General features: G+C 57.2%; 1 protein-coding gene across 1 annotated transcript; it reads left to right on the top strand.

Annotated features, from left to right (window-relative positions):
- The first annotated feature begins 873 nt into the window (after positions 1–873).
- Positions 874–13,428, top strand: WNT6 (Wnt family member 6). Its single transcript, XM_068969358.1, has 4 exons — positions 874–953; positions 10,595–10,815; positions 11,044–11,378; positions 12,967–13,428. The coding sequence occupies exons 1-4, from the start codon at positions 874–876 to the stop codon at positions 13,426–13,428; spliced, it is 1,098 nt and encodes a 365-aa protein (XP_068825459.1).
- Positions 13,429–14,091: the final 663 nt, after the last annotated feature.

Genomic DNA, 14,091 nt, shown 5'->3' on the forward strand with positions numbered 1-14,091 from the left:
GGCGGGGGCTGGGGAGCAGAGTGGAGGCCCATCGCTTCCTCCAGTGCTCAAGAAAAGGCTGAAAAAGGGGGCTTGCGGCGCGGAGGCGGGGTCCGGGCAGAGGTGACCCCCTCCGGAGTCTGCCCATCCGGCCATCGAGTTCGACACCCCTCCCCGGAGCACCCAGCGCCGGGGGCCGACTGCGTCTCCCGGCCCCCGCTCCAGCATCCCACTCCGCACCGCCCCCCAACCCAAACTCCCTCATTCCTGGGAAGTTTTCTCTCTTTACAGTCAACAAACCTGTCAAACGTCTCCCTTCCAGCCCGTCCCCCATTCCTTCGCTCCTCTTCCTTCCCCCCGCTTACCCTTCTCCACCCTGCTTCCCCGCCCCTCCTTGCCCCCGACTCCGAGCGGCGGCGGGGGGCTCCCAGGCCTTGAGAGAGGCGAGGTGAGGGGGCGAGCCAGGCGGATCCCCCAGCCACGAGCGTGTTCGGGCCCCGCCCTCCGCCGAGCTCCGCGCCCGCCGCCCCGGGGCGCTCGGCTCCCTCCCGAGAGTCCCGCCGCCTGACTGTCGCAACTGCCACCCCCACGGCCCCCCTGCCCCCCGCCCCCGCCCCGGCCCCGCTCCCCTCCCACCCCCGCCCCCGGCTCTGATTTCTTCTCCCGAGCGAGCTCGGCAGGAGACACAGGCTCTGGCTGCCCCGTCCGCTCTCCGCCTCCGCCGCGCCCTCCTCGCCCAGGATGGGCCCCCCCTCCGCCGCCGCCGCCGCCGCCGCCGGAGCCATCGCCTCCCGGCCGCCGCCGCGCTCGCCCTGAAGCCCGGGCCCCCGCGCGCAGCGGCTGGCCCCTCAGCCTCGCGCCCTGCCCGCACCCGCCGGCCCTAAAGCTGTCACGATGCAGCCGCCCGCGCCCTCCCGCCTGGGGCTGCTCCTGCTGCTGCTCCTGTGTCCGGCGCACGTCGGCGGACTGTGGTGGTGAGTGCTGCGTCTGGCTGCTCCCGCGGGGCCCCTGGAGCTCGGACGTGGGGACCTCGGGGCCGAAGGTGGGGCTCCGGATCGCGCTCCCGCCGCCTCCCGGCTCTACCTGTGCGCGGAGCCCAGCCCCTAGGCAGCTGGAGACGCGAGGGGGAGGTGCATGCCGCTCCTGCCGACCTCCTCTAGGGGCATTTCTGTACTGCCACTTAGACGTGCCCACACACCCCCCCGTCCCCCTCCCTACATTCTACTGTATTTCCTCCTTCTGTGTCCCACCCCCACCGCAGGTTACGCGCTCAACCCAGGTCACCGAAGAATCAGCTTATAGGTAGGAAAGAGATACCGGGAGATGGGGGCAAGATCTGTAGTCTGAGATACGAATGAATAAAAGAGTGTGTGTTGAGACGGCTTTGGATTTAGGGGAGAGAGGCTGAATTTGGGGGAAAGAACAAGGTGGGAAACCACTGGCAGGGAGAGTCAAGTAGCTGCCTCTTCCCGCCCCCACTTTGCCCACAAACCCATCAGCTGCTCTCTGGGCTCCTTCAGAATGGGTAAGAGGCGGGAAAGGGAGCGTAAAGGGGAAAACTGAGTCAGAACCTTCGCTTTTTCTACTTTCTCCTCCCCGAGCAAAGAGGAGGAAAGGCAGGAAAGGGACCCAAGCTCCTGGCCCTTCCAGATGTAGAGGTCATGGATGAAAAACTGTGCTGCTGGGAATCGTGGAGGGTCCTGGTGGAAGGGAGCAAGGCCTGACCAGCCAAGGGATGGGGTCGAGTTCCCAGACTGCCCTAGCTAGAGCAGACACATAGGCAGCTGAGGTTGCGAGAACTTGGAGTCTTGCGGGATGCATAGAGGCTGGGGAGGTGGGTGCCCGGCCGGGACCGCTCAGCGATCCGGATCCCGTAGACCTTTTTTTTTTCCCCTTCTCAGTCTTGGGAGCAGCGAGGACCCGCCCGGAATAGTTGTGTTTAGAGAGGAGGGACTTCAAGGATACCTCTGGTACTTTAGCCAATCCTAACAAGTCAAAACCTTGTCTATTTGCATACAGCCATGTCATTGGCTGGGTTCTCTACCCTCCACTCCTCTCCCGCCCGCGGATTTGGAAGAAGGGGTGGGGCAGGCAGTTCCCTCTTTTCTAGGAAGATAGCTGGATGCCCACACAGGGAGCTGCTGGCCACGATCCCACTTCCATGATGTAGAAGAGAAGTCCCTTAGGGTGTCAGTGAGGGGGCCAAGCCAGGGCGACCCAAGTCCCGGCCAGGGAACATGCGTCCTTGGATCCTGACTTAGAATAATGCAGTAGCAGCTTTGACATAAAGAGAGCTGCGATCTAATCTCCCCCCACTGTCAAGCCTATGACCTTGGGCAAGTCACTTCTCCCTGCTCCCCGATGTCTCAACTGTAAGATAGGGAGTCAGTCCTCCTACCTGGAAGGCTTGATAGGAGGATTGGGTGGGATGACCTACAACATAATCTGACGTTGGGAGGTGCTCCTAAATGTAAGTCCTCTCCTCCACACCCCAGGTTCTGGCCAGAATCTCCAAGGGTGAAAGGGGGATCAATTTAAATTAAAATCTAGGGTCTCTAGCAAAATTTTGCAAAGGGATCTCTATCTCTTATTCCCCATACACACCTGTCCTAACTTTGCCCTTTCTCAAAGTATGGAGACAGGTTTCTCCCTGAGGGCTGTTGCCTTCCTTCCCCACCCCACTCCACCCTCTACTATTTGTCCCAATTTTAACATCCTTCCACTTAAAAATACCACTTCCTCCATGACACTGCCTCTCTGTCTTCCCTCCCTTGCCTTCTCTATGCTCTCGCTGCACTCCATGCATTCGACACTATACCAGTTAGGCATTTCACTGACTGCCCTCTCCTCTTGGGTCCCCTTTCCCCGCTCCTCCCAGGAGCCTTTGCCTTTAGGGCCCTGGAGATTAAAGGTGCTGGGGACAGCTGTATGGAGTTCTGCTGGGGTTTGTGTTCATGGTGGCTCCTTCGTTTGGGAGGGGCTGCTGGGTGGGAGCCACGCCAGAGGAAGAGAGACCTCATCCCTTGGAGATTGACCCTGACGCTGAAAAGGAGGGAGTGGGGGAGGAGGGGAGGAGGGCAGGTGTGGAAGAACACAGAGGCCTTCATGGCCACAGCTGCAGGGCAAGCTGGGTGAAGAGTGAGGAGTTGGAGTGATAAGGTGTCTGGCAACTGGCTCACTCAGATACTTTGGAGAGGCTGTCCCCACCCCTGAGGCTTCACCTGAAGCAAGAGCTTCTTCAGGTGAGAAACATCCGGGCTGCTCCCTGATGTCTAGAACTGGTTGGCTGGTTCTTTTCTTCCTGCTTCTCAGAGAACACTGACCAGGCCGGAGCTCCAGCGGTGAACAGGAAAGTGGCTGGCCTCACAGCAGCCCATTGCAGTCCATGCTGTCATTCTAGCAGCAGCCAGGCTGGGAAGACATAGTTCCCCAGGAACTCTGATTGACCGGACTGTCCTGGTTAGGAAAGGAGGGCCCTGGAGGGGCGTGGCCCAGGCCTCAGGCTCACAGACCTGGCTCTAGGTCCCCCAGAAGTTTCCCCTTCCAATTTCTTCCCTCTTGCCCGCTTCTTTCCCTCCGGCCCCCTTCTCCAGTGCTTTCTAAACTCTGTCTCTGACCTCTGTCTGTCTCTTTCTCAGCTGTAACCATATCTTTGTGAATCACAGAATCCCAGATTCCAGGACATTGGCCAGGCTCTCTTGAGGTCATCTTGTCCAGCTTACTGCCTCCAGGCTATCCAGCTTATGCTCTGGCCCTGACAGATTCTGTCCTGGTCATCAGTTCCCAGCCCTCCCATCCTGCTCTCTGCCCCTTCTCATCCTCCCCCAGGAAGTTCTTCTCAATATCTGGCCCATCTTTATTTATACCTTCAATCAGTGGATGTAGAAAATAGCTCACTCTCACCGAATAGCCAAATCAATCTCCCTTCTTCTCCTTTCCTCTTTCCATTTGATATTTTCTGTGAAAGAAACTAACCCTTCGGTTGTTCCACTAGGAAAAGCACCACTTGGTCTCACTCCCTTCCCCCATCTCATCTTTCCTATGGAAACAGGAGCCAGGGACTGGTCAGCTCTGGCCTCTCAGGGAGGCAGGGAAAGGACCCAGGCCTCTTCCTGACACCCAGGCTTTCCAGTTGTGACTTCCACCACCCCCTTCCCATCCTCTCTTTCGCTAGGGCCCCTGACCCTTCATGGTCAGTCTTGTTGCTGGCTCCCACAAGCTTAAGATAGGGTGCCTGGTGGGGGTAGGGTGCCTGGTGGGGGTAGGGTGGTCATCCAGGCCTCCCCTCCCAGCCCTCCCCACCCCTCGCCTTGGCAGCTTCCCCTGGAGGGAGACAATGGGGCTGTGAGCAGAAAAGGGCAGGGGCAAAAGGAGGCTGGCTTGGTCCAGGCCAGAGCATGCCCTGAGCCCACCAGAGTCCTGGCACCGTGACATTTCCCGGGGGGTGCAGTCCCCTCCTGCCCCATTCTCATCGGAAGCCAGGAGTTGGGTGGGAGCAGGAGTTGGTGGGGGAAGTCAGAGGGAGGCTTGATCATCAGGGCCCAGCCAGGGGGATTCCAGAATGTGTACTTCGATGAAGAAATGCAGCGGTGGAGGGGATGAGGCGGCGGGGTGGGGGGAGGTTGGGGGGTGCGGGCAGCTGGGCTGCAGTCAGGCTGGCGGTAGGGCACCCAGCCAGCCAGAGCAGGAGGTGCTCAGAGGAACACAGAAGCCTGTCCCCTGGGAGTGGGGAGAGCGCCCTCTAGCCTGCACCCTCCTTCCTGCCAGGGGCAGGGTGGGGCGAGGCCCTGGGTGCTTCCCCTGGACTGCCTGAGGAGAAGCACAGGGAGGGAAAGGTCGCTGGACAAGTACTTCACCCACTTTCCACCTGGTCTCTTTGGCTGTTTCCTCCAGCTTGAAGCCCTCGGCTTAATCCAGAAATTAGATCTAGAAAGGACCTTACAGATCATCTGGCCCAATCTTCTCACTCTCAGTGAGAGAAGTCTAGCAAAGTTCAGGGACAGGAGGTGACTTGCCCAAGGCCACCCAGAATGCAAGTAGCTGAGGGCTGGGGACCAGGAGCCCACCTCCCGCTAAGTACTGTGTCCTGGTGTGCAGTAGGGGTAGGGGTGAGGAAAGGGGTACAGGCCCCTGCACAGGCTCCTTCTGCTCCCCCTGTCCTCCCCTTCTCACAGTGCTTCCCCACCTCGGTATGGGACAGCAGATGGCACAGGACAGGCTCTCTGCAGGATATCCAGTGGATGGTCATTGTGTCCAGGCCTCTGACCAGCAGCAAGCCATCTTGTGTGGTGGGGAAGTCATTCAGGGCAGGGAAAGCCCCTGCAAGGGGAGAGGTGTGAGGCGGTGGGAAGGGCAGCACCTAGGACTGGGCAGAAAGAACCCAGATGGGCCAGGCTTGGGGAGCCAGGGAATGGGGTGGCTGGTGGGCAGCGGGGAGGTAGGGGTTAATGGAGCTGGGGCATTACTGACTTTGATGTGGTGGTTGGGGTGGGGGTAGGGACTGGGGGAGGGGGAACAGTAATTACTGAGTTAGACAGAGCAGGACAGGACAGGCGGGCCGGGCACAGGCCCGGGCCCAGCCTCCTCGGCAGCCCAGCTGTCAGGCAACATTTTTCTACCCCTCCTCCACCACCAACCTCCCCCACCCCTGTGCAGCCCCCACCCACAGCCCCAGGGCTCAGGGCTCCCTCTGCTGGCTCTTGGGAGCTGAGGGTCAGACTAAGGAGTACCCAGAATGAGTGTGGGGAACTAGTGGGGATCTGGCTGTGAGACCCTTTAGAGGAGCGGGCCTCAGAGCCTCTTGGTCTCAAGAATCCACCCAGGAGCACTGGCTGGAGAAGGGGGGGGGGTGGGGGGATCTTGGAGGGTGCTCCTGGTCCATGGGTTAGACTGGCAGGGGAGGAGGAGATACTGGGATCCAGGCTAAGGAGAGTTGGAGCAAAGCATGTTCTCAGGAATTCACACACGCTGCCTGATTGCCGTGCACTGTGCAGGCCCAGGAGATGATTAAGAGTGTGAATGGGAAGTCACCCATGGGAAGACACCTGTGGAAGGCCACTCTCTGGACAGGCTCTTTTCATCACGTAACCTGAGAAGTAGGCAGGTACTATTATTTATTTCCACTTTACAGTTGAGGACACTGAGTTCAGAAGGTTAAGTTTCCTCATCCACTCAACAAAGGCTTGCAACAAAGGCCAACCTCCCCGGCTAGGGGCTTGCTAACATTGTGGAACCAGCAAAGGGCAGAGCCCAGATCCAAACCCAAGTCCGATGGATTCTCAAGGCCCTGAGTTGTGTTCTGCTAATGACATTATACTTCTCCCTGAGATCTTTGTCTGGAATGAGTTTATATCTAATTGCAAAGATAAGACAAGAAGATGTGACTAAACAATTATGCCACCGGCCAGGATGACAAACAACAGCCACCCCCCAACCATGAGTGACACCAGGAGTGTGGCAGGTGGGGGAGGTCAGTGAGGTCTGGGGCCCACCAGAGGCTCCTTAGAGCAGGTGGGATCTGAGGCAAGTTTGGAGAGATGCTGTGTGAGATTTGGATGACTTAGAAGTGAGGAGGGGGCGGGGTTGTCACTGAGTCTGGAAACTTAGCGGTATGATCTGGGATGGATGCGGAGTCAGCCAACCCTGATCAGACTAAGGACCATGTGGAGGACAGTATGCAAGAGCCCCTGAAGTATCAGAAGCCCTCAGGGCGGGAGAGCTGTTTCCTCCAGTCCCTTTGGTTTTTAAAATATTCGCCTAAATTTCTTGCAATGGGGATTCCCCCATTGAGTGGCCAGGGTCAGTCCTCTATCTTGGTTGCCTGTACAATAAGGGTGAAATGGGTGGAAGTGGACTAGAAAATTTTCCACCCTCTGAATCCAGGCATGGAAAGGTAAGTTAGGCCAGACACCCAGGCCTCCAAGGCTTAGATTCACAGATGCTGGCAATAGGAACTGGCTGCCCCCGGATGCCACCCCATTTGGCTACCTATTCCACCAACCGAGGTCCCTGGGAGGGAGATCTTGGCACAGGAGGCCAAGCCAGCTAGAATGGCCAAACCCAGGCTTGTTTCTTCTTGTCTATGTACTGATTTCTTTTAGGGGTAGCTTTGTTTTTTCTATGCCCAGGAGTGGCTATTTGTTTAGGATCTCAGATCCTACATATTATATATTTCCTACCACTGCTGTGCTCCAGCCACCAGCGCCAGCCCAACACGCAGATGCTTCCAGACAGGCACCTCTTCCCTAGGCTGATCTCAGGCCAATGTGAACTCAGAGGCCCCCAAAGCAGAGTTCAGTCCCTAAGCAAGCAGAAGGGAAGGAAGGAGGGCAAAGGAAGAGGGGCATTGGGGGAGATATTTTGTGATTCAGTTAAAGATGGTGTTAAAGTTAGAAAGGCTATTCGAGTCTGTCTTGCCAACTCCTTATCTTCCTGATGCCCAGAGAGGGAACTGACTTGCTCAGCATAGCTCAGCTCACCCAGAGTGGACAGGCCTGGTATTTTGCCCAACACTTCCCTGCCAGTCCCCTTCTGGAGTTTCCTTTCCTGTGACTTGAAGATGGGAGTGAGGACAGGAGGGCAGGGAGCAAGCTGGTCCCTTGGGATTCTAGCTGCTACTATTGCCCATCCCTCCTCCTGACTGGCTTGTAAACAAGTCTAGTTCCCAGGCAGCCAGCCAGCCTGAGGAGCCAGACCCAGACCAGAAACTGACTCCAGGGCAGCCCCTCAACCCTGTGGAGGGCCAGCCCCACCTCCTGGGGGGCTCTGCCTGTCGTGCTCCTCCTGACTCCTCTCCTATCTCAAACTTCTGGGAAAAAGACAAGGTCAAGAGGTTCTTTCCCTTTCTCGCCTGCACACCCCGCCCTCTCCTACTTCCCCAGAGCAGGAGGAGGGAGAGAAGCGGGATGGGACAGAGTAACCTTGGGAAGATAAGGCCAGTCAGCCTTGGGAAAGTAGGGAGTTAGCAGAGGGCAGGATTGGGGAGGGGAGACTGGGGAACTTGGCAGCTTGGGGGTGGAGTGGGGAAGACGAATTTGCAGAGTCCCAGGCTCCCAGGTTGAGTTCTCAAGATGCAGGTGGCAGAAGAGGAGCTGGATGCCTGTGTGGAGGCCTGTTTCCCTGCCTCTAAATCCAGCTGGGGGAAAATGTTTCTGGAAGCTAATTAGGAGTCATGAAGCCACATGTGGACAGGGTTCAAGTGAGGACCTTCTCCTTAGATGGCTCCTTCATTCACTCAAAAACATGTATTAGATGGTATTCATTGGTGAAGCATAGTAATCGTTCACAATATGCAAATTTTCATAATAAAAATTGGAGGGGAAATACAAATTAAGCAGCTAAAACTCTGCCATGGGAAATGAAAATAGTCCTAACTCTCAAGGTGCTCCATAGTCTTATTTACCAACCATGTACAACCATACTGGAAGTTGCCCCCAGTTATTTTTGTAATGAAATGAGATAAGTAGAAGGGGGATGAATAGACTGATAGAAATAAAGATAGACAGATAGAGATTGATCAACTTGTACAGCCAGGGGTTTTCCTACCCTTGGCCCACTTGCCCCTGCCCCATCTATTACTCCTCTAGAGATGCGAAAGGGTTGGGGCTGGACCTTCCCAGGTACAGTGGGAATGCAGCGATGGCAAGTCCTAAGCATGGAGGCAGGCAGGTTTGGATTATGAGAGTCTCTCCACTGAGGAGAGAACTTTGGTTCCTGGACTACTGGGGTAGGGGTGATGACACTGACTGGACAGGGTGGTGATGGGGGTGGGGTGGAGTGTGGTAGGACACTTTACAGGATTGAGGACTGAGCTCAAGGATTGAGTTTACACATCTTCCTGCAATCATGTCTTCAAGCATCTCACTCCTTAGTGAGAGAAGTTCTACCTTAAGACCTAAATTCCTCCTGCTGCTATTTAAGCCCATTACATCTCATTGTTGTGGGCCCAGAACATGCCTGGGCAGCCCGTACTTGCGGAGCAAATGGGGACAGTGGAGTGGATGTGCTCTAAAGCTAAGCTGAAAAGTAGGCCACCTTGACCTTTGGCACATATCTACCAACATTTTCCTCCACATTTTCTTTCTCGTGACGTCTCTTCTCCCCACCCAAAATCTTATTCCACCGTCTGCTAAAGGCTTTGGAGTGGTTTCAAATTACCCTCAGCCTAAATGCTCTACCTACTTATTCCCACCAGACAGAGATCTCAGCTAAGTGCTCAAATAAGAGCATTCCAATTAAAGTAGTCCCCTCCAGGTGTGAATAGCCAGCCAAGTGAATCTTCAGGAGTCTGATGTACAGCGACTAAAAGGAACTGCTAGCCTTGGATGAAACAAAGGCTGAGAGTGGAGGGATTTCTGAAAGTGTGTGGAACTCCCGGTAAGGTCTTTACCCACCAAGCCAAGGAGTATCCCCTCCCCAATCAGTTATGTTATCTGCCCTGCGACCCCCACCCCATGCACTGGTCTTGGCTTGCTGCCATCTTGCTCTGGAAAAGTCACAGACCCTAGAGCAGAAGAAGGGTCAGTGTCATCTACATTACAACATGGCTTCAGGGACTCAGTCCCCAGCGCCTTCCTCCTGCTCAGGGAAACAGGGAGATATCGGGGGTGGGGGTGGAATCTGACAGAAGGAGAAATCTGGGCTAGAGAGGGGGTGTGACTTTCCTCAAAGGCACCCTTCCCTGACCGCTCTAACATACCGTGGCTTGCTGTATTGCTGGGATTGCCCTACCTTTCTCGCATCGGGGCTAATCAGCTAACACAAGACGAGCTTGTGGTTCACTAAGACCAGATCCTTTTCTGACACTGTCTACTCTTCTTTATATTTCTTTATGATATGTACCTTCTTTTGTTTGACAGCTTACTTTCTTTTTCCTAATTGCATTTATTTGTTATTTTTATTTTTGGCTGTGCTGGGTCTTCATTACTCTGTGAGGGCTTTCTCTAGTTGCAGAAAGTGGGGGCTATTCTCTAGATGCAGCGTGCCCAGCTTCTCATCGCAGTGGCTTCTCTTGTTGCAGAGCAGAGGTTCTAGGGTGTGAGAGCTTCAGTAGTTGCAGCACATGGGCTCAGTAATTGTTGCACACTGGCTTAGGTGCTCGGAGGCACGTGGGATCTTCCAGGACCAGAGATCGAACTAGTGTCCTCTGCATTGCAAGGCTGATTCTTAACCACTGGACCACCAGGGAAGCCCCATGATGGCTTGCTTGATCTCCCTTCCGTTAACGTCCTCTTCTTTTCCCTTTTGGGTTAGGCTTGGTGAATTTTAACCTTGGTCTACCTGGTGCCAGATGCCTTCACCTTGAGTCAAAATCCTGTAAGGATTTATTAATGAAGGTGTACACAGAAGGATAATACTAACTCTTCGCTCTATAGCAATTTCAGTCTAGAATCTAGCTCAGAGGGGACAGACAGACAGACAAGACACACACACACACACACACACACGCACGGAATAGTAAGAGAATCAGGTGGGACAATCTTTGTCTCAATTGAGGGTGCTGGTGGAGCAAGAGGCATGTCACAGCTCCCGGCTATGAGCTGGGCGGGGCTGGTCTCCCGCCCCTCCCCCAAGCTTTTCCAGTTACAACCGTGGTCTGCTGTTCTTTACTTCCCAGGGCCGTGGGCAGCCCTTTGGTCATGGACCCTACCAGCATCTGCAGGAAGGCCCGGCGGCTCGCAGGGCGGCAGGCTGAGTTGTGCCAGGCCGAGCCAGAAGTGGTGGCAGAGCTAGCGCGGGGCGCCCGGCTGGGGGTTCGGGAATGCCAGTTCCAGTTCCGCTTCCGACGCTGGAACTGCTCCAGCCATAGCAAGGCCTTCGGGCGCATCCTGCAACAGGGTCAGTGTGGGGAGGACCCCAGGAGGGGGCTGTTGTCTCGCCGTTGGGGGAGTCAGAGGAGAGGGTGGGGGTGGGGGGAGGTCCACGAAGCCCCACTTCCCCCACGGGTCAAAGGACACGGCCCCGATCACGTCTCCCAGCCCCACGCCACGCTGCCTCGCGCCCACCGCAGCGCCCCAGAACCCAGCCCGGATCTTGCTGTCTGACCGCCCCTCCCCACCTCCGCAGACATCCGGGAGACGGCCTTCGTGTTCGCTATAACGGCGGCGGGCGCCAGCCATGCGGTCACACAGGCCTGCTCCATGGGCGAGCTGCTGCAGTGCGGCTGCCAGGCGCCCCGAGGCCGGGCCCCACCCCGGCCCCCCGGCCTGCCAGGCACCCCAGGGCCCCCCGGCCCCGCGGGGTCCCCAGACAGCAGCGCCGCCTGGGAGTGGGGAGGCTGCGGCGACGACGTGGACTTCGGGGACGAGAAGTCGAGGCTCTTCATGGACGCGCAGCACAAACGGGGACGTGGAGACATCCGTATGTTGGTGCAACTTCATAACAACGAGGCGGGCCGACTGGTGAGTGGGAACAGGCACGTATAAGGGCGCGCACGCGCGCGCGCGTGTGTAAATGTGGGAGTGTGGGTGAGTTTGAAAGGATGTGGAGACTGTGGTATATAAGGAGGAGTGAGTTTGTGGAAGGGGTGAGTGGGGTACACAGTGTAGGAGTTTGTTAATGTGTGGGAGGCCACTTGGGAAGATTGGCTGGGGGTGTGGTTGGGCCAGTGGGAGGCAAGGTGGCTGACCTAGAAGAGGGCGTCACCTGGGGGTCCTGGGAGGGCTAGGGGCTGATGGCCCAGTGGGCAGGGTAGGGAGGGGACACCCAGGGAAGAGGACCCAAGGCCTTTAGGGACCTCAGGTAGGGAGGACATACTTCTAAGACAGGACAAGTAGGGCAAAGCTTGGGTGGCTAGGGGCTGCCAGGGCAGGGGCTGAGGAGGGAGACCAAGGCAAAGGATGACAGAAAGGACAGAAGCCCAGTAAAGGTATGGGGTCTGGAGGTTGGGGAGCTGGGAGTAATGAGGGAGGCTCCAGGGACAATGGTCTTGGAAAGGAGAGAAGGACGAGGAGTGGATCCTGATGGTAGGAGGAGTCAGGCAGAGGCCAGGAAAACTGTGACAGTCTAGGCACTTGTCAACTGGCTGCCTGGCAACCCCAGACCAGTCCCTGCCCAGAGCCCTGGCAGCCTCTCCCCTTCCCTCTATGATGAGGAGGGCCTCAGGAGCTCCTGTTTAGGGACAAGAAGCAGTATGAGTCAGATGTTCCTGGGGGGTATGGAGGGGAAAGAGAAGGGGCCTAGGAGGGGGCCCATAAACTTCAAGACTGTAGATAAGGTTGGCCCCTGGACTCTGAGCTTCCGGAAATGATCTTCCTGGGGCATCTGACCCCATAAATCTCTAGCAGGCTTGTGAGTTTTCCATTCCAGCTTCAGACAAAAATGGTAAATAAATGGCAGGACTCCTGGGTTTCAGTTGTCAGTAGGGCATTCATAGGGGCCCTCCTGCATCCTATGCCTCAGTTCTAGCTTGTGCCAGGGAACCCCCACATCCTATGTCTTGTAGGGTTCTGGCCTGAGGCATTGGGCAGGGGAGGGAAGAGGGGACTTGGAGAGGAATGTCCAGACAGGCCCACATACCTGTCGGAAAGGGTTGGGGAGGGGTGGCGGAGACAGAGCCCAGGCAGCCTGCTCTGCCTGGGGCCCTGAGAGCAGGAATGAGAAGGCTGGCTGGCAAGAGGAATCCGTGCGACAGCTGCCACCTTTACCCCCTCCCTCCAGAGAGAATCTCACCCTCGCTGTCCATTCCGCTTTCTCCCCCATTCCTTGGCTTTGGATCCTGGAATCTCTACACTGCATACTGTCCCCCATTCCCCACTGCTCCCAGTTCTCCACCATTCTTCCTCCTCCTCCTCTCCCGGGTGTCGGGGCTGCGATTTCGTCCTTCCCATTTTGCGCGCTCTCGCTTTTTTGTTTGTTTGTTTTTGATCTGCTCTTTGCTGTCTTCCATTCACCACTCTCCCCTATCTTATTTTCTGTCGGTCCTCTGGGCCTTTCTGCGCCCCACCTCCCGGATCTGTTCCCATCCGCCTGCTCTTATGCTCCCCGCAGGCCGTGCGGAGCCACACGCGGACCGAATGCAAGTGCCACGGCCTGTCCGGCTCGTGCGCGCTGCGCACCTGCTGGCAGAAGCTGCCCCCGTTCCGCGAGGTGGGCGCGCGGCTGCTCGAGCGGTTCCACGGTGCCTCGCGTGTCATGGGCACCAACGATGGCAAGGCTCTGCTGCCCGCCGTCCGCACGCTCAAGCCGCCGGGGCGCGCTGACCTGCTCTATGCCGCCGACTCGCCCGACTTCTGCGCCCCCAACCGGCGCACGGGTTCGCCGGGCACCCGCGGCCGCGCCTGCAACAGCAGCGCCCCGGACCTCAGCGGCTGCGACCTGCTGTGCTGCGGCCGCGGGCACCGTCAGGAGAGCGTGCTTCTCGAGGAGAACTGCCTGTGCCGCTTCCACTGGTGCTGCGTGGTGCAGTGCCACCGCTGCCGCGTGCGCAAGGAGCTCAGCCTTTGCCTTTGACCCGCCGCGGCTCCCGGAACTGCGCGCGGAGCCGCCTCTCGGCACCTGCGGGACCTCTGGGCGCCAGCAGAGGGCGCTGCCTCGGCCCGGCTTCCCCCTGAGAAAGTCCATCTTCCAGGCCTCGGGGAAACTGCGAGGCGGTGGGGCTTGAGACTTAGGCCGGTTCATCAAGGCCCAGGGCACTGAAGGAGCCACCCGACAGGGGCTCCCGGGGACTTCATGAGGAGACCATATAGAGCCTCTCTCTCCTCGGCCCCCAGATGGAAACCAAAGAGCCAGTTTCTAGGCCTCTGGATCTGGGGCTCCTCAGAACTACTGGCCATGGGGTGGGTGGGTGAGTTTTGTATCAATAAAGATATTTAAACCAATAGGGTATATCAATAAAGATATTTAAACCTAGGGCCAGAGTTTGGGAGGGGGGCGCTGCCGTGGGGAAGAGGCTCTGAAAGGAGTAAAGGGAGATGGTTTTGATAGAACGGCCCTCTCAGGGGTCATCACTTGGGTCCCCATCTGTCTTCCAGAACTGGGGTCTCCTGGTGGTGAAGAGTCCCAGATCCCGCCCTTGGCATTATTCTTGTTCACTCTGGTGTACATCTAGGGCCTGTATCTGCAAGCTGGGGGAGAACTGGGATCCCCTTTAATGAGCAGACTGAAGGGATCTAG

The sequence above is a fragment of the Capricornis sumatraensis genome, chromosome 3 (genome assembly GCF_032405125.1).
Source record: "Capricornis sumatraensis isolate serow.1 chromosome 3, serow.2, whole genome shotgun sequence".
Lineage (NCBI taxonomy): Eukaryota > Metazoa > Chordata > Mammalia > Artiodactyla > Bovidae > Capricornis > Capricornis sumatraensis.

Coding starts and splice junctions, on each gene's coding strand:
- WNT6 (XM_068969358.1), top strand. CDS start 874: ATGCAGCCGCCCGCGCCCTCCCGCCTGGGGCTGCTCCTGCTGCTGCTC. Junction 954..10,594: donor CACGTCGGCGGACTGTGGTG/GTGAGTGCTGCG, acceptor TTTACTTCCCAG/GGCCGTGGGCAGCCCTTTGG. Junction 10,816..11,043: donor CGGGCGCATCCTGCAACAGG/GTCAGTGTGGGG, acceptor CCACCTCCGCAG/ACATCCGGGAGACGGCCTTC.